We start from the raw sequence: 20252 nt of genomic DNA on the forward strand, positions 1-20252 counted from the left end.
CCAACATCTTGGGCTAAGATGAGAAAATCCCTTTGATCTTGTGGGCATTCCCTGACTGACCACCTCACTCCCTTTCATTTTGACTGCAACACATGCTGTAGAGGGAATATTCGCACAGTCTGATGCCATACAGCAACATAGCCATCCCTTCAGCTCTGAAGAAACGTCACTGGACTCAGAACATTCATTCTGATTCTTCTCTCCACAGATGCTGCCTGACTTGCTGGATCTCTCAGAGTTTCAGAGTTCCAGGTCCTGGAGACCTTGCTTTTATTATTATTTTGCCCAAGACTGTTCAGTGCACTGATGTTGACAAGTTGCCTGCCTCTTCTGAAAATGCAATGTGCACTAGTGAGGCTGGTAGCCTGTGTGAGTGAATACTATAAACATAGGCTGAGAGGCATAAGATACATCCTGTGTAGAAGCATGAGATTTGTGTATGTCCCTGAGTGCAAAGCAGTCTGGGTAGAAGCATGCATGGCGTCAGTCCAAAAGCAGCCATGATGGTGTGATGCAGCTGGTGGTTTGGCAGAATCTACTTTGTGTATGAAAGGTTGGAAAAGGAAGCTGTCTGTGCAGGTAGGTAGAAATCATGGTGACAGAGTTGGATGAAGGTCTTGAGAAGCAAACAGCCAAGCTGCAGCACAAAGTAACTGCTCGAACTTTCATACAGGCCATCTGGTTTACTGGAGAATAGGCAGCTGCATAGAAATCAGGTGAGTTAGAACATAGAACATAGAACAATCCAGTGCAGAACAGGCCCTTCGGCCCTCGATGTTGCGCCGACCTGTGAACTATTCTCAGCTCATCCCCCTACACTATCCCATCATCATCCATGTGCTCATCCAAGGATTGTTTAAATCTCCCTAATGTGGCTGAGTTGACTACATTGGCAGGCAGGGCATTCCACGCCCTTATCACTCTCTGAGTAAAGAACCTGCCTCTGACATCTGCCTTAAATCTATCACCCCTCAATTTGTAGTTATTTCCCCTCATACAAGCTGACATCATCATCCTAGGAAAAAGACTTTCACTGTCCACCCTATCTAATCCTCTGATCATCTTGTATGTCTCTATCAAATCCCCTCTTAGCCTTCTTCCTTCCAATGAGAACAGACGCAAGTCTCTCAGCCTTTCCTCATAAGATCTTCCCTCTAGACCAGGCAACATCCTGGTAAATCTCCTCTGCATCTTTTCCAATGCTTCCATATCCTTCCCGAAATATGGCAACAGAACTGTACACAATATTCCAAATGTGGCCGCTCCAGTGTTTTGTGTGGTTGCCGCATCATATTGCGGCTCCGGAACTCAATCCCTCTCCCAATGAAACCTAACACACCGTTTGCCTTCTTAACAGCACTATCCACCCGGGGGGCAACTTTCAGGGATCCATGTACATGGACTCCAAGATCCCTCTGCACATCCACACTACCACGAATCTTTCCATTGACCCAGTACTCTGCCTTCCTGTTATTCTTCCCAAAGTGAATTACCTCATATTTAGCTGCATTGAACTCCATTTGCCACCTCTCAGCCCAATTCTGCAGTTTATCCAAATCCCCCTGCAATCTGTAACATTCTTCCAAACTGTCCACTACTCCACCGACTTTAGTGTCGTCTGCAAATTTACTAATCCATCCACCTATCCCTGCGTCTAAGTCATTTATAAAACTGACAAACAGCAGTGGTCCCAAAACAGATCCTTGTGGTACACCACTAGTAACTGGACTCCAGACTGAATATTTTCCATCAACCACCACTCGCTGCCTTCTTTGAGAAAGCCAGTTTCTAATCCAAACTGCTAAATCACCCTCAATCCCATGCCTCTGCATTTTCTCTAACAGCCTACCATGTGGAACCTTATCAAAGGCTTTACTGAAGTCCATGTATACCACGTCAACTGCCCTACCCTCATCCACATGCTTGGTCACCTTCTCAAAAAACTCAATGAGGTTTGTGAGACACGAAACCATGTTGACTATCTGAAATCAAATTGTTGCATGCCAGATGATTATAAATCTCATCTCTTATAATCCTTTCCAAAACCTTTCCTACAACAAAAGTAAGGCTTACTGGTCTATAATTACCTGGTTCATCTATACTGCCTTTCTTGAACAAGATTTAGAGATGCCGGTGTTGGACTAGGGTGTACAAAGCTCAATGTCTCACAACACCAGGTTATAGTCCAACAGGTTTAATTGGAAGCACTAGCTTTCGGAGCGATGCTCTTTCATCAGGTGATCGTGGAGGGCTCAATCCTAACACAGAATTTATAGCAAAAATTTACAGTGTGATGTCACTGAAATTATACATTGAAAAATTGATTGTCTGTTAAGCCTTTCATCTGTTAGAATACTTTCATTTCTTTCATGTGTAAATCACAAAACCTTTTTTTAAAAAGTGCATTCTCGGGTCAGCTGTTAACACTGGTGATAGCTAGACAATATGTTGAAGGTGTTAGCCCCCTGTGTTCTCTGTCTATGCCATGATGTTTCGATTGATTCTAATCTAAAAAGTGAGATAACGGAGTTCTATATGAACGCATGCAGTTTTTGAGCAAAGTACAATGTAACTCTGCGAGTACAAATTCACCCATAAAATATATGTGTGCATGTGGGTCTTTGTCTGTGTGTGTGTGTCTGTCTGGGTTGGGGGTTGGGTGTGTGAGAAAGTGTATGTGTGTGTAGTGAGTGCAGAGTATTTAAGTCTGTGAGGGGGTGCGCGTGTGAGTGTGGTAGTGTGTGTGTCTGTAAGGGGGTGTGTGGGTGTCTGTGTGCACGTCTGTGTATATGTGTGTCCGTGTGTTTGTGTGTATAGGAGTGCCTGTGTGTATGTGAGAGTGTATGTGTGTAGGAGTATCTGTGTGTGTGTGTAGTGCAATGGTGATCACCTGTAATGTGACATGAACCCAAGGTCCCGGTTGAGGCCCTCCCTATGGGTACCGAACTTAGCTATCAGCCTCTGCTCGGACACTTTTCTCTGCTGCCTGGCCCGAAGTCCACCTTGGAGGATGGTCACCCGAAGGTCCGAGGCTGAATGTCCTGGACCACTGAAGTGTTCCCCAACTGGGAGGGAACCCTCCTGTCTGTTGATTGTTGTGCGGTGCCCATTCATCCATTGTCGTAGCCTTTGCTCGGTTTCCCCAATGTACCATGTCTCCGGGCATCCTTGCCTGCAACGTATAAGATAGACAACGTTGGCTGAGTCACATGAGTACCTGCCATGTACAAGGTGGGAGGTGTCCCCACGCGTAATGGTGGTATCTATGTCCACACTCTGACACGTCTTGTAGCGTCCACCGTGACAGGTTTGTATGGAGTTGTCCCAAGAGCCGGGCAGTTTGCTACGAACAATGATCTGTTTGAGGTTTGGCGGTTGTTTAAAGGCAAGTCGTGGAGGTTTGGGGAAGGTCTTGGTGAGGTGCTCATCCTCATTGATAACGTGTTGCAGGTCACGAAGAACGTGGTGTAATTTTTCAGCTCCTGAGAAATACTGAGCATTCCTCCATTCCTGCAATCCTCCAATCCTCTGGTACTAAAACTGTACACAATGATGACTCAAATATCAAAGCCAAAGGCTCTGCTATCTCGTCTCTAGCTTTCCATTCTTCTCTGCAACATTCTCCTTTTCCTGAGTGAAAACCGATGAGAAATGTTCATTTAGCCCCTCTCCGATCTCCACAGGGTCCACACTCAACTTCACAGCTTCCACCCAAAACATATTAAAACAGCCATTCCCTATGGACAAGCCCTTCGCATACAGCGGATCTGCTCAGATGAGGAGGAACATGACAGACACCTGGAAGTACTCAAGGACGCCCTCACAAGAACGGGGTACGATGCTCAACTCATCGACCGCCAGTTCCGACGTGCCACAGCAAGGAACCGTAATGACCTCCTCAGGAGACAGACACGTGCTGCAACTGACAGGGTACCCTTCATTGTTCGGTACTTCCCAGGAGCTGAAAAATTACGCCACGTTCTTCGTGACCTGTAACACATTATCAATGATGATGAGCATCTCACCAAGATCATCCCCAAACCTCCACTACTTGCCTTTAAACAACCGCCAAACCTCAAACAGATCATTGTTCGTAGCAAACTGCCATGCTCTCGGGACAACTCCATACAACCCTGTCACGGTGGACGCTGCAAGACGTGTCAGAGTGTGGACATAGATACCACCATTACGCGTGGGGACACCTCCCACCTTGTACATGGCAAGTACTCATGTGACTCAGCCAACGTTGTCTATCTTATACGCTGCAGGCAAGGATGCCCGGAGGCATGGTACATTGGGGAAACCGAGCAAAGGGTATGACAACGGATAAATGGGCACCGCACAACAATCAACAGACAGGAGGGTTCCCTCCCAGTTGGGGAACACTTCAATGGTCGAGGACATTCAGCCTCGGACCTTCGGGTGACCATCCTCCAAAGTGGAATTTGGGACAGGGAGCAGAGGAAAGTGGCCGAGCAGAGGCTGATAGCTAAGTTCGGTCCCCATAGGGAGGACCTCAACCAGGACCTTGGGTTCATGTCACATTACAGGTGATCACCATTACCACACACACACACACACACACACACACACACACACACACACACACACACACACACACTCCCACACATGCACCCCCTCAGACTTAAGACACTTTGCACTCACTACACACACACTTTCTCACACTCACAACCCCCACCCCAAACAGACACACACACACAGACAGACAAAGACCCACATGCACACATATATTTTGTGGGGTGAATTTGTACTTGCAGATTGTACTTTGCTCAAAAACTGCACACGTTCATGTAGAACTGAGCTCAAAAACTGCATGAATTTATGTAAAACTCCGTTATCTCACTTTTTAGATTAGAATCAATCTAAACATCAGGTCATAGACAGAGAACACAGGGGGCCAACACCTTCAACATATTGTCTAGCTATCACCATTGTTAACAGCTGAGTCGAGAATGCAACGTTTTAAAAAAAGGACTTTGTGATTTACACATGAAAGAAGTGAAAGTATCATTGTATTCTAACAGATGAAAGGCTTAACAGACAATCAATTTTTCAATGTATAATTTCAGTGACATCACACTGTAAATTTTTGCTATAAATTCTGTGTTAGGATTGAGCCCTCCACTATCACCTGATGAAGGAGCATCGTTCCAAAAGCTAGTGTGCTTCCAATTAAACCTGTTGGACTATAACCTGGTGTTGTGTGACTTTTAGCTTCTTGAACAAGGGCACAACATTTGCAATCCTCCAGTCCTCAGGTATTAAACCTGGAGACAATGATGACTCAAATATCAAAGCTAAAGGCTCTGCTATCTCGTCCCGAGCTTCCCAGAGAATTCTCGGTAAATCCCATCCGGCCCAAGGGACTTGTCTACTTTCGCTCCTTCTGGAATTGGTAACACCTGTTCATAACTAACCTCGGTCCTTTCTAGTCTAATATCTCGTACCTCATTCTTCTCTTCTGCAACATTCTCCTTTTCCTGAGTGAAAACCGATCAGAAATATTCATTTAGCACCTCTCCGATCTCTACAGGGTCCACACTCAACTTCCCACTTCTGTCTTTGACTGGCCCTATTCCTACCCTAATCATTCTTTTATTCCTCACATACCTATAGAAAGCTTTAGGGTTCTCCTTTATTCTATTTGCTAAAGACTGCTCGTGTCCTCTCTTTGCTCTTCTTAACTCTCTCTTTAAATCCTTCCTAGCTGATCTGTAACTCTCCATCGCCTCATCTGAACCATCTTGCCTCATCAACATATAAGCCTCCTTCTTCCGCTTAACAAGGGATGCAATTTCTGTCGTAAATCACGGTTCCCTTACCTTATCACTTCCTCCCTGTCTGACAGGGATATACCTATCAAGGACATGCAATATCTGTTCCTTAAACCAGCTCTACATTTCCATTGTCTGCATCCCCTGCATTTTGCTACCCCATTCTATGCATCCTAATTCTTGCCTAATTGCATTAGGTTAGCTAATCATATGATGTCAATACATTGAAATTAGATATTTGCTGCTCAGTTACCAAGATTCAGAACTTGTTGTTTGAACCTTAAAGGGAATATCAAAACTTTTTCCCTCAATACTGGGAATCTGATTTTTCCATTTTTGCCATTTTATTCCAACTTTCTCAACATTGCCCATGTCACTCAAGGGATTGAAATATGCTGCTTGCATTTTCTGTTTCCCAATTAACAAAAGACACTTCACTGCATTCTGGAATAACTCTTTTCCACACAAGATCCTTTTCTTGGGAAATGCTGATGAAGGAACATTTATCTTATGAAAGAATGGATTGCCTGTATAATACCTCCTACCCTCTTTACATTCTTTATTATCATTGGAAATAGTGTTGCTGAACAATTTGCTCCATTTCTTTCCTCAATGATTCTTAGTGTTTTTGGGTTTTGCCCAATACTTATTATCCTGGTTACTTGTTTCTTAAGTAAAGCATTAAGGGATAACATTTTCAAATGAAATACTTCTCTGAAATCTCGCAGTTCATTTTCAAATGTAGTAACCACACACAGAGATTGAACACAACAGAATGGAACAACGAAATAAAATTAAAAGCTGGAGGTCGCTAGAGGTAATTCTAAACAGTCACAGAAGACTGTTTCCAGATTCCAGATGAATTGAAAGCAATCATTTTTAAAATTCTATCAATTATTTCAATTGGGCAGAGCCACAGGCGTCACATTGTTTCATGCTCTCAAGCATGATCACTTTCTGTGGAATACTGTACTCACGGTATTGAAGGTAACTTTCAAGATTAAACAGAAATAGTAAAATTGTAGTTGTCATATATGAAATTAGTTGCACATTTTTTGAGAAAAAAAAGATTAAAATCTGAAATAAACAAAAACATTGGAACTATAGTCCATATCAAAAATATGAATGATAAAGTAACTGTGCCTACAAAGGTGAATGATAAATTAAATGCATCTACAAAGGTAAGTGATAAAGTAATTGTACCTACAAAGGTGAGTGATAAAGTAATTGTATCGACAAAGGTGAATGATAAAGGAAATGTACCTACAAAGGTGAATGATAAAGTAACTGTACCTACAAATGTGAGTGATAAAGTAACTGTACCTACAAAGGTGAATGATAAAGTAACCGTACCTACAAATGTGAGTGATAAAGTAATTGCACCTACAAAGGTGAGTGATAAAGTAATTGTACCTACAAAGGTGAGTGATAAAGTAATTGCACCTACAAAGGTGAGTGATAAAGTAATTGTACCTACAAAGGTGAGTGATAAAGTAATTGCATCTACAAAGGTGAGTGATAAAGTAATTGTACCTACAAAGGTGAGTGATAAAGGAATTGTATCTACAAATGTGAGTGATAAAGTAATTGTACCTACAAAGGTGAGTGATAAAGTAATTGCATCTACAAAGGTGAATGATAAAGGAATTGTACCTACAAAGGTGAGTGATAAAGTAATTGTATCTACGAAGGTGAATGATAAAGTAATTGTATCTACAAATGTGAGTGATAAAGTAATTGCATCTACAAAGGTGAATGATAAAGTAATTGTACCTACAAATGTGAGTGATAAAGTAATTGTACCTACAAAGGTGAGTGATAAAGTAATTGCATCTACAAAGGTGAATGATAAAGGAATTGTACCTACAAATGTGAATGATAAAGTAATTGTACCTACAAATGTGAATGATAAAGTAATTGTATCTACAAATGTGAGTGATAAAGTAATTGCATCTACAAAGGTGAATGATAAAGTAATTGTACCTACAAAGGTGAGTGATAAAGGAATTGTACCTACAAAGGTGAATGATAAAGTAATTGTATCTACGAAGGTAAATGATAAAGTAACTGTACCTACAAATGTGAATGATAAAGTAATTGTATCTACAAAGGTGAGTGATAAAGTAACTGAACCTACAAAGGTGAGTGATAAAGTAATTGCATCTACAAAGGTGAATGATAAAGTAACTGTACCTACAAATGTGAGTGATAAAGTAATTGTACCTACAAATGTGAGTGATAAAGTAATTGTATCTACAAAGGTGAGTGATAAAGTAACTGTACCTACAAAGGTGAATGATAAAGGAATTGTATCTACGAAGGTAAATGATAAAGTAACTGTACCTACAAAGTGAGTGATAAAGTAATTGTATCTACAAAGGTGAATGATAAAGGAATTGTATCTACAAAGGTGAGTGATAAAGTAACTGTATCTACAAAGGTGAATGATAAAGTAATTGTACCTACAAAGGTGAATGATAAAGTAATTGTATCTACAAAGGTGAATGATAAAGTAACTGTATCTACAAATGTGAGTGATAAAGTAACTGTATCTACAAAGGTGAATGATAAAGTAATTGTATCTACAAATGTGAGTGATAAAGTAATTGTATCTACAAAGGTGAATGATAAAGTAACTGTATCTACAAATGTGAGTGATAAAGTAACTGTATCTACAAAGGTGAATGATAAAGTAATTGTACCTACAAATGTGAGTGATAAAGTAATTGTATCTACAAAGGTGAGTGATAAAGTAATTGTATCTACAAAGGTGAGTGATAAAGTAACTGTATCTACAAATGTGAGTGATAAAGTAATTGTACCTACAAAGGTGAGTGATAAAGGAATTGTATCTACAAATGTGAGTGATAAAGTAATTGTACCTACAAAGGTGAGTGATAAAGTAATTGCATCTACAAAGGTGAATGATAAAGGAATTGTACCTACAAAGGTGAGTGATAAAGTAATTGTATCTACGAAGGTGAATGATAAAGTAATTGTACCTACAAAGGTGAGTGATAAAGTAATTGTACCTACAAAGGTGAGTGATAAAGTAATTGCATCTACAAAGGTGAATGATAAAGGAATTGTACCTACAAAGGAGAATGATAAAGTAATTGTACCTACAAATGTGAGCGATAAAGTAATTGTACCTACAAAGGTGAGTGATAAAGTAATTGCATCTACAAAGGTGAATGATAAAGGAATTGTACCTACAAATGTGAATGATAAAGTAATTGTATCTACAAATGTGAGTGATAAAGTAATTGCATCTACAAAGGTGAATGATAAAGTAATTGTACCTACAAAGGTGAGTGATAAAGGAATTGTACCTACAAAGGTGAATGATAAAGTAATTGTATCTACGAAGGTAAATGATAAAGTAACTGTACCTACAAATGTGAATGATAAAGTAATTGTATCTACAAAGGTGAGTGATAAAGTAACTGTACCTACAAAGGTGAGTGATAAAGTAATTGCATCTACAAAGGTGAGTGATAAAGTAATTGTACCTAAAAAGGTGAATGATAAAGTAACTGTACCTACAAAGGTGAGTGATAAAGTAATTGTATCTACAAAGGTGAATGATAAAGTAACTGTATCTACAAAGGTGAGTGATAAAGTAATTGTACCTAAAAAGGTGAATGATAAAGTAACTGTACCTACAAAGGTGAGTGATAAAGTAATTGTATCTACAAAGGTGAATGATAAAGTAACTGTATCTACAAAGGTGAGTGATAAAGTAATTGTACCTAGAAAGGTGAATGATAAAGTAACTGTACCTACAAAGGTGAGTGATAAAGTAATTGTATCTACAAAGGTGAATGATAAAGTAATTGTACCTACAAATGTGAGTGATAAAGTAATTGTATCTACAAAGGTGAGTGATAAAGTAACTGTACCTACAAAGGTGAGTTATAAAGTAACTGTACCTACAAAGGTGAGTTATAAAGTAATTGTATCTACAAAGGTGAATGATAAAGTAACTGTACCTACAAAGGTGCGTTATAAAGTAATTGTATCTACAAAGGTGAATGATAAAGTAACTGTACCTACAAAGGTGAGTTATAAAGTAATTGTATCTACAAAGGTGAGTGATAAAGTAACTGTACCTACAAAGGTGAGTTATAAAGTAATTGTATCTACAAAGGTGAATGATAAAGTAACTGTACCTACAAAGGTGAGTTATAAAGTAACTGTATCTACAAAGGTGAATGATAAAGTAATTGTACCTACAAAGGTGAGTGATAAAGTAATTGTATCTACAAAGGTGAGTGATAAAGTAACTGTACCTACAAAAGTGAGTTATAAAGTAATTGTATCTACAAAGGTGAGTGATAAAGTAATTGTACCTACAAAGGTGAATGATAAAGTAATTATATCTACAAAGGTGAGTGATAAAGTAATTGTATCTACAAATGTGAGTGATAAAGTAATTGTACCTACAAAGGTGAGTGATAAAGTAATTGTACCTACAAAGGTGAGTTATAAAGTAATTGCACCACTTCCCTTTCACCCACTTTAAAGGCGGCATTCAGTTTTGGCTGTAAGCACTAGAAAATCAGAGAGTAGACAGAAATGTAAGAATTTTTTTTACTCCTTCATGGAATGTGGGGCTCACTGGCGAGGTCAGCGTTTTTTATCTGTTCCCACTTACTGATATTTTTTGAGGTATATTGAGGATAGCACAGGAACCCACTGGTCTGCACATCTTCATATAGCTCTGACATAGATATCATGCGATATTCCCCCACTAGAACTATCTCCAGAAACAAACTGATTTATGCATTTATGAAAGGGAAAACGAACACTAACATCTTGGATAGAACACTGCATTTCAAAATACTTGGCATGTGCTTATAGAATGTGTTCAGTGTCACTGGGGAAGAACTAGGAAAACAGGGAAATCCACCAGCCCTTCATCACACAAAAAGGTGTACTGCTCCAAAACTTGAAAGGGAGAGAGGCCAATGAGGGAAAGGTGCAACAGATGTTCTGCTGTTCTATGAAACTACATAATTGTTTAAAGGGAGGTGTAAAGGGAGATTTTACCTTTGGTACTTGCAATTCACAATGAACAATTGTGGATGAGTATACAATCCTGATGAACAGTAAACTGTCTCTGTGGCATTTTTCCTGTGTTTTAGTTGTGTACCTAATGTTGATATATATTCCCTTTTTCTTCCTATAGGGACCTTCTAAAATAGGGGGAACCGGGTCCCAGTGTTACAAGCAACCCAATGGAAATATAGCAGCAGAAACCATTAATCCATTTTGTGCTGAGATTTATATAAAAGATAGGCAGCTGGGGCTCTTTAGCAAATGAGAGTCAGGATTACGCACTGGAAACTGAGGAAGAGGATGGTGGGAGAGGAAGTTTATGTAACTACCCAATTTCATGTTGCCTTTTGCTGTAGATCTTGTCGGTGTTTAGCCTATATCAACTTGCTATGGAATGGAGAACACTGATTGGCAGCTCTTTTTCAAGTCATGCAAGGATATGTAAACATGTCAATGTTGAGAAGTCCAAATCTGAAATCACCACATGCTGTAGATGGATACACAGATCGACAAGCTTCCACTAAGGTCACCATGGACTCTCTGTGTGTGGGTCCCTTGGCAAAGCTTCAAAGTTGTAGCATCTCTTCTGAATTCTGGGGTGTAGTTACTGGAAACTTGTGATCCAATCTTGTGAATGTCTCAGAAATGAGTTGATATGTGACTTTGCAAATAACTTGCAGCTTGAGTCAAACTATACCTGCTGCTGTCCTTGTCCTGGATGAGTATGTAGCATCTGTGTCATCCATGCCTCCTCTAGCAAATCCCAGCTGATCTCCTTTTCACCTGTATGGTTTGGTTCCTTTGGTCATAGACTATCCACTCACAAATGAAAGGAAAGGTTTCCTATTTGTCCAGATCGTATTCTTCATGTCAGAAAGCCTGCATGAGTACCTATGACCAAGTGATTGTATGTGTGAATATGTTACTGTGAGTGTTTCTATTCATATATAGTTAATGTATTTTACAATAGCAGCATGCTGCAGTTTAACTGTTGTGAATCTCACTGACCCAAGTTACATAAGGAGCACTGGGGCTGAAGGCCATTCAAAAACTATTGGAAATCATTTAGTGACTTTCTGAAAAATATTTAAAGTGCTCTGTGGTCAGTGACAAACAAATACAATCTCTGCAACAAATTAATTTGTTTACTTTGGAAAGGCTAGTTTGGAAAATATTTATCAGTAGATTTCAGAATTAGTATTTGTTAGACTTTGTGTGTGACAAAAGAGACTAATTAGATTTGGAAATAGGACTTTAAAAGATGTATAATTACAGTCTAAGAAATATTTGTACTTTAAAGAATATAATTTAATTTTAACAAGTCCCATTTATATTTTGTTGTTCTCAGCCAAATGAATTTTATGTGATACCAAATGAAATTATGATGTAAGCGGGAAAATTAATATGTAGAACCCACTATTTACAACTGTACAAGATTTTGTCATTGAAAGCATTGTGCATGTGTAACAGCAGATAGTTATATTGTCCATCAAACATGACCTCCTTATGCAAATGACTTTTTGAAATTATCATCTTATCTACCCTCCACCCAAGATGAATTTAACCCGTTAATATTTATAATAGGTTAGTCTGTGGAGAAGAATAAATATCAGTGATCCAGAATTCACCTCCAGTGCTGAAGGAAGATCTCATTGATAGCCCAGTGGCTGACCGATACAATTCATCAATATGGTGTTTCAAACCACATTCTCATGATTACAAACACAAAGGATATAACAGCTATCTTTATTTGCTGTTGTTCTGGTGATAAAATACATTTCATACAGGAGTTATATTTCAAATGTACACTCTCCATTATAAGAACAGCCTTTTAAAATTTTTTGAGATAAAAATATAATCTGTAACAAGAAAGACGATACCAGAAATAAAGATTCTATGTTCTTTACAAGTGGCATAATGTGGTAATAATTCCAATTGCCTCTAATGACAACATGGACCATTTACTGATGCAGTTTTAAGTATTGAGTATTTTCAATTTTACTGACCATGCAACTTTATTATAACTGTCATTGGGTTATTTTATTTAGATTACTATTGGGAGGAAAATATTAAATATTTTGCCACATTTGATTTGAACACGAAACATGACGTGCAACCAATATAAAGTAAAAGAAATGTTCTTTATCTTTTAAATTCTTTAAAAATCCTTTATTTATTTTTAAAAATAGTGATTTCTATATTGGTATTTGTGAAAAACAGTTTTATTTTAAAAACTATACACAGGCCTAATTAATTTTGACATTTTTCTACTCAATAAATTCTCCAAAATTTGCATCAAAAGGCAGAATATTAATGTCTTCAAAGACAACTAGAAGCAGTGGGAAGATTTACAACCCTGTTAAAATCCAAACTGACATAAATTAAACAAAACTTGGTAAAGCTATTGTCATGTGTCAAACGACAATTATGGTATGCTGGACTTTGATGCTTTTAACAATATTAAAAGGAAGATAAGGAAAAAAAATCCTGCCATTATCAACAAATCAGGTTATTTTGTTGGCCCCTTCAAGAAAGTTGTCGACTGCAAGAGCTGTCTGTAACCTTTCAATCTTACTGTCGCATGTTCCGAAAATCATAGACACTGCCTAAAATCTACTGAAAGTCATAGGCAATTGTAACAATCAGTTACTAGGCTGCACTGTGCTCACCTCTTACAGTAAGAGGAACATTGCTGACTTCTGGTGTAAGCAACAGATTAGTGAACATCATTACATTAGAACTTTGAATTTAAGTAACGCTGTTTATTCCTGATTTGTGTGTCAGCATGATGCCCTCATCAAAAAACTGAGGTATCTTTAAGTACTAAGTGTTGATCTAAAAGCTTTTCTTTATCATTTCACAGACACCGAGCTGGTCTAGAATGCTATTCTACAGTTTTGATCAACAAATTTTCATTAAGGAAAGATTTTTCTCTGACAAAAGCAGACAGCTGGGACAATTATTTTAATACATTTTTAAAATAAATTCATGAAATATGAAACTGATAACATGGAAATTCCTCAGCCATTTATCCTATGATTATTCCTGGAAGTGGAACAGATTAAAATCCTATTATTGTCTCCTCACTGTTCCTTCTCGTGAGATATCAAAACAGTTCAGAAATACTGTCAGAAAACATACAATGCAATCACGGTGGGTTTTTCATATGTTCATACTGTGACAATTTTAATGATATAAACCTTTTGCAAAGTTGCCTCTTCTTAGTTATACTCTATTAGTTTGTTTTCTGATCTTCAAATACAATCTGATGACTAATATTTTGTATTCAATTACTGCTTGATCCAGCAGATTGGTGGAGTTTTATTAAAATTCAGTGCAGTTCTTTCTGCAGTAACTTGATGTCAGCACATGCTCTATAGGTCATCACAACGTCTACAGACTCTTATCCTGACTGTATTTAGTTTGTTGATATTACAACTGCATTACTGTACTCTTAATATTTGCCAATCTCTCCGATTCAAACACAAGTGTAGTAATGAACAAGAAGTGTCAGCTTTGGGATTTAAGAGTTTTGATTCTAACTAAATAGGTACTCACTGTGAAAAACTGCAAGTTCACTGCCCAGCCTGGATAACTTATACTCATCAATGTTGTTTTGAGGTGAAGAAATTAGCTCAGTAAATGCATTGTTCACTAGCTGTGCAAATTTCACATTTGCTTTTTCACGTCAATGTATTAAAGGCCCAGGGATGGTGAGGGAGAAAAGGCTAAAATACAAGAGGGTCCTGTTCATATGATCAGGTATTTAAATAATATATCAAGCAAGTTTTCATTTGTTACCCTGGTTGCTTCTGTTCAAAATTTTGTTTGAATAAAAATAGAATACAATCTAAGCATGATCTTTAGTGCAAACTCTGTCTCATTTATCACATACCAGCCAAAGAAGCCGAGAGAAAGGTGCCATTGTTAATAAATTTGAGATACCATTTTTCCTGATTGAATATTTCTCTTGTGCATGGCATACGCCAATCCAGATAAATTTCTTTCTAATGAAGGAAACCAGGTTTATTTATCGTACCACCAGGCAAGAAACACATAATTTAGATGGTCCAATGCAGTCATCGTGACAAAATGCCCCGCATCCTTTACACATGATCATGGCCTTTAGCCTGCAATAACATTGAGAAGGTGAGTCCTCCATGCTGCCACCCTCAGGAAACGTTTGGGCAGATTGACTGCTTGTACTTATTGACTGACCAGCAGGAAGTGTTGTCACAGTAACGGAGAATGACACCATATTTCCAGAGTTATTTGAGACTTGGCTGTACACAGACATTCCTGTCACCGTAGAGCAATGGTTTACAGATGAAACAGAAGGAACATTGATACTGCTACTCTGAACAGGTTTAAATGCAAACTGGGAACTTGCCCGGTTTCCTGAAGGGGGAAGCTTCTGGTGGTGCTGGGGTGGCTGTTGAAATCCTACAGATACGCTGGATATCCTGTAAGGGTCTTGGTGGCTCTGCATTAACTTGCTAGCGCCAACATGGGCTAAATTTGACTGGAGTCCCTGATAGAATTCTTTAGTCACAGATATACCAGCCATTTGTGCAGGAGTCAGTAAAGGAGTGTTCTCCTTTCCAGTGTGTTTATATTCATGTGTGGGTGCTTCCACTTTCAAATATCCACTGGACAAATGATCTACTCGTGGGCAGGCAATGCTGTCACCCATCTGGGTGGAGTCTTGATCTGCTTTAATTAATGCAGGTGGGGGGTGACAGGACACGGAACTGTTTATTGCTTCTGACGCTACCTGAATACTACCATCCATTTGTTTTGCTCTGTCCTCCTTAATATCGTCAGATGTCTCCACCAGGCCATTTATACCAACATGAGCGTCAGTACTCTGAACATGGGCTCTCTTCCAGCTCTCTGAACCTCTTCCATATGTCGCTGTGTTCAGAAGGTAGTGACCAGATACAGCTGGCTTAAGGGCAGACTTTGTCCCCATCAAACCAAACCTCGATCTTTGACCAACTGAAGCCCCTGTGGAAGGAAAAGCTGAATGGTTGCCATCATGCTGTAAAGACACTGGAACTAAAGTTTGACTCTGCACATTGCTCAGTCTAGCTGGCAGTGTCCTCTCTGAGGTTCTGCTGCTGAGTGTTTCTGATTGAGTGCAGCCTGGATCAATGGCTCTGCTCTGCTGTTTGTCACTGGTAGAACTCTGTTTTGCAGCCTGTTCAAACAGCTCCTGCTGTCTCTGCTGATCAATCGATCCAACAACTTGCTCTGGTACTGCCTGAGATTGTCTTCCTTTGATTAGGTCAGTCGGTACCTCACCAGAGTCCTGAATCACAGTGGTGGCACTTGCCATAGTCACTGATACTACCAGGGTGCCATCAGGCGATGGCTTTATTTTCTCATCAAGTGAAGTTTTCGGAAACTGATACACCTGCTTCATCTCTGCTTTGGTTAGAGGCTTCGGCAGGAATTGCTCTAGCGGCACTTCCTTCCCCTGCAGTAACTGAGTAACCAATGGATTATTTGCAGGGATGGAGGAACTCATTTTTGGCATGGTTCCACAAACAGGTCCTGGTGCTTTAAGGCTAGGTACATCAGGTGAAGTGCAAAGTAAAGGTGTAGATATAGCAGGTGTAGTTACAGGACTTTCTACATATGTCATTGCCTTAGACACTGGTGAGGCTGCTTCGGTAGTGCCAGCTTTATCTCCAGCTGCCACAGAAACAGAACTAGCTGCTGTGACCAAGACAGTGGCAGAAACTGGAACCTGCTGGCCCCTCTGTGAAGGGGAGGGCAGCTGAGTCTCAGCAGGCAGCTTTCTGTCTACATCCAGCGCTCTAACATTAGAGTCTGTCAAAGGCTGAGTACTCACTTCACGGGCTAGATTGTGCACGGGAAAATTTCCTGAGCTTTGAGTTTCTGCCTTTGCATAAGCAGAATCTCTGAAAACAAGTCCAGGTTTCAAAACCTCTGTCAAGGCTGTACTGCGATTCTGAGTTGTAGTTTCTGGATGCAATGGAGCGGGAGTGGCTTTTGTTGCCGTACTGTTTGTGGTCACTGGACAGATCTGTGAGGATGACAGTGAAGTCACAGACGGTAGTATATGTGCATTCGATGATAATGTTAATGCTGGTGTTGTCATTGTGGTTGAAGATTTGCTGGGGTCTGCACTGCTAATTGCAGGTAAGGACTGCGCCATGGGGGCTTGCTGTAATTGTGTTCTCGGATCCATACGGGTTGGGACCGTGCTTGAAGCCTCTGGACATGTTCTAGATTGTTGTCCTGAATTATCAAACAAGGACCCTCCAACACCTCTCCTGCCTCCAGTTCTGTCCATATCCAATGTGTTCCCCTGTCCTGAGGTTCTAGTGACTGCAGTCCCTCCACCCCCTCCACCCCCTCCCCCTGGACCTGGACCTGGAACTGTTCCACCTGCAGCTGCTGCCCGCTGTGCCCGCTGTGCCTTGGCAAGTTGAGCTTTAGCTTTGATGTCCGCAAGAGTCCTGGCTCCAGTTCTCCCAGGACTAATGACGAGCTGTGGGAAAGTGGCCCTTGGAGAGACCTGACTAGATTGGGTGGGCACAGGTCTGATTCTTGAGACTGGAATCTAGAAGGAATTTAAAAGAAAGAGAATTAAAACAACGATCATATGTATATTGAGCTTTATGCTAATTACAGACAAAAGAACTGTAGATGCTGGAATCTAAGATAGACAAGCAAGAAGCTGGGGGAACACAGCAAGCTACACAGCTTCAGGAGGTGGAGAAGTCAATGTTTTGGGTGTAACCCTTCTTCAGGACTGGGGGTGGGTGTAACGGGAGCTGCAGATAAAGGGGGTGGGTGGGGGTCAAGTCTGAAAAAGGGTTACACCTGAAATGTCCACTTCTCTACCTCCTGATGCTGCCTGGCTTGCTGTGTTCTTCCAGCCTCCTGCCTATCTACCCTGATGCTAATATACAGACAGGAACAATGAGCAGAATTCCACAGTCTCCAGTGGGTATTTCAAGGGCTTTGTAAATCTCAGTGGATGCCCTTCCTGATGGCTGTCTTCTTTAATTTACCAGGCAACAGGCAAGCTCCAAGACAGCCCACCTGCCCTTACAGCAATCGATGCTCTTAAGTGGCCACTTCCTGCCGTGCCGTATGTTTGAGGTCGGTGTGGCAGGGTGGCACCAGGCCTTGACTGGAAAAGTGACGGAGGCTGCCTTCTTCATAGGGGGGCTCATTTCCAATGGGAGAACCCCACACAGCCTGGCCTCCTGTGACCACACACCGGCTAGTCAAACATAGAATTCTGCTGCCTGGATTTTAACTGGTGTTAAACTTATACATGGTCTCTTCAACCAAAGTCCTTCACTGAAACTCTGAACCAAAGTGAAAGTACATGGTTCCTGACTGACCTCTCATAACATGCAAAGTAGGAAATTAGAGAGGCTCTGAGTTTATTTGTCTCTGTGAAACTAATTATAATGTGACATTGCAGTACCTTTGCATTCATGGCTTTATGAATAGAGATGCAGAGTAGAAAAGCAAGGTCGAGAAGCCAAATCTGAGGGAGTTTCACACAGTGAGTTGTTTAGATCTATAGCGTGCTGTGGCAGCAAGTTTAACAATAACTTCCAAGAGAAAACTGGATACATATTGGAAAAGAAGGCTTACCGGTGCATTGGTGTAACAACAGGTATGTGGGGCAAATTGGATGAGATTTTCAGAAAACCCAGTACAGGTAACACAGACAGAATGATCTATTTCTAAGTTGCACCAAAGCCATCAGGGATATCAAAAGGCAATACCAGACCAAGTTAGAGGTCCAAACCCATCAAACAGACATCCACTGCTTGGTACAAGGTCTAAACAACATTATCGGATTTAAAATGAAGCAGAGCAAGATAGCAGACAAACCCACATCCCTCCTTGATGCGCCCAATGCTCAGTTCGAACAGAATGCCAGTGGCACAGTGATGCCTACCCAGAGAGCCCCTGGGCACCTCTTCCCTCGGTCACCGCTGCAGACATCAGATCGATCTTTCTGAGAGACAACCCAAGGAAAGCAACTGGCCCAGACAGTGTCCCTGGCCAACCACTTAGATCCTGTGCCGACGAACTGCCAATAACTTCAATCTCTCCCTCCTACAAACCACCTGCTTCAAGAGGACCACGATTGTCCCAGGACCAGAGAAAGCCCATGTAATATGCCGTAGTGACTCGCGCCCAGTGACTCTGACTTCCATAATCATGAAGTGCTTCGAGAGGCTGATCATGACCCACATCAGCTCCAGTCTCCCGGCCTGCCTTGATCCCCTACAATTTGTAACAGCTCCACAGTGGACTCCATGTTCTTGGCCTGCACTCATCCCTGGAACATCTGCACAACATGGACACCCATATCAGATTCCTGCTCATCAATTACAGCTCCGCCTTCAATACCATTCTCCCCTCCAGACTAATCTCAAAACTTCATGACCTGAGTCTCGGCTCTGCCCTCTGCAACTTGATCCTCAGCTTCCTGACCCACACTCCACAATCAGTGAAGATAGTCAACTGCACCTCCTCCACGATAAAGCTCAACACTGGAGCTCCCCCCAAGGATGCATCCTCATCCCCCCACTGTACTCCCTGTACACTCACCACTGTGTTGCCAAATTCCAAATGAACACCATCTACAAGTTTCCTGATGGTACCACCATGGCAGGAGGGATATCTAACAACGACAAGTCAGAATACAGAAAGGAGATCGAGGGCTTGGTGACGTGGTACACTGAGAACAACCTCTCTCTCAATGTCAGCAAAACTAAAGAACTGATCATTGACTTCAGGAAGAAAGAAGGAGAACACTCCCTGATCTACATCAATGAAGCTGAGGTTGAGAGGGAGGAGATTGTCAAGTTTCTCAGAGTGACGATAACCGACAATCTGTCTTGGACATCCATGTGGATGCAATGGTCAAGAAGGCACAACAACACCTCTTCTTCCTCAGGAAATGTGGCATGTTGGTAAGGTCTCTCATCAACTTTTACAGATGCACCATACTTTCCGGGTGCATAACAGCCTGGTACGGCAACTGCTCTGCCCAGGACCATAGGAGACTACAGAGGGTTGTGTGCACAGCCCAGACCATCACTGAGGCCAACCTCCCATCCATGGACTCCATTTACATGGCTCACTGCTGCAGAAAGGCTGCCAACATCATCAAAGACCCCTCCCAACTCGGTAATGATCTCCTACAACCTCCTCAATCAGGCAGAAGACACAGAAACCTGACCACACGCACCTGCAGGTTCAGGAATAACTTTCTCCCTGCTGTTATTAGACTGATAAATGGACTCTCTAGCCTGAAATAATACCGATCTAACACTGATCTCGCCTAGCGTACGCCCCATGGAATGTAATCTGCATGCCTCTGTCTAACTC

General features: G+C 40.9%; 1 protein-coding gene across 9 annotated transcripts in view; it reads right to left on the reverse strand.

Moving 5' to 3' along the window:
• Positions 1-12583: 12583 nt before the first annotated feature.
• asxl2 (ASXL transcriptional regulator 2) overlaps positions 12584-20252 on the reverse strand; it is a 344573-nt gene continuing 336904 nt past the window's right edge. For all 9 annotated transcript variants that reach the window (XM_072563223.1, XM_072563214.1, XM_072563234.1 and 6 more), the window contains one exon: positions 12584-17448. In XM_072563223.1, coding sequence (XP_072419324.1) covers positions 14887-17448 — 2562 coding nt within the window. In that variant the 3' untranslated portion in view covers positions 12584-14886. The remainder of the gene's footprint in view (positions 17449-20252) is intronic.

Source organism: Chiloscyllium punctatum, chromosome 3 (genome assembly GCF_047496795.1).
Source record: "Chiloscyllium punctatum isolate Juve2018m chromosome 3, sChiPun1.3, whole genome shotgun sequence".
Taxonomy (NCBI): Eukaryota; Metazoa; Chordata; class Chondrichthyes; order Orectolobiformes; family Hemiscylliidae; genus Chiloscyllium; species Chiloscyllium punctatum.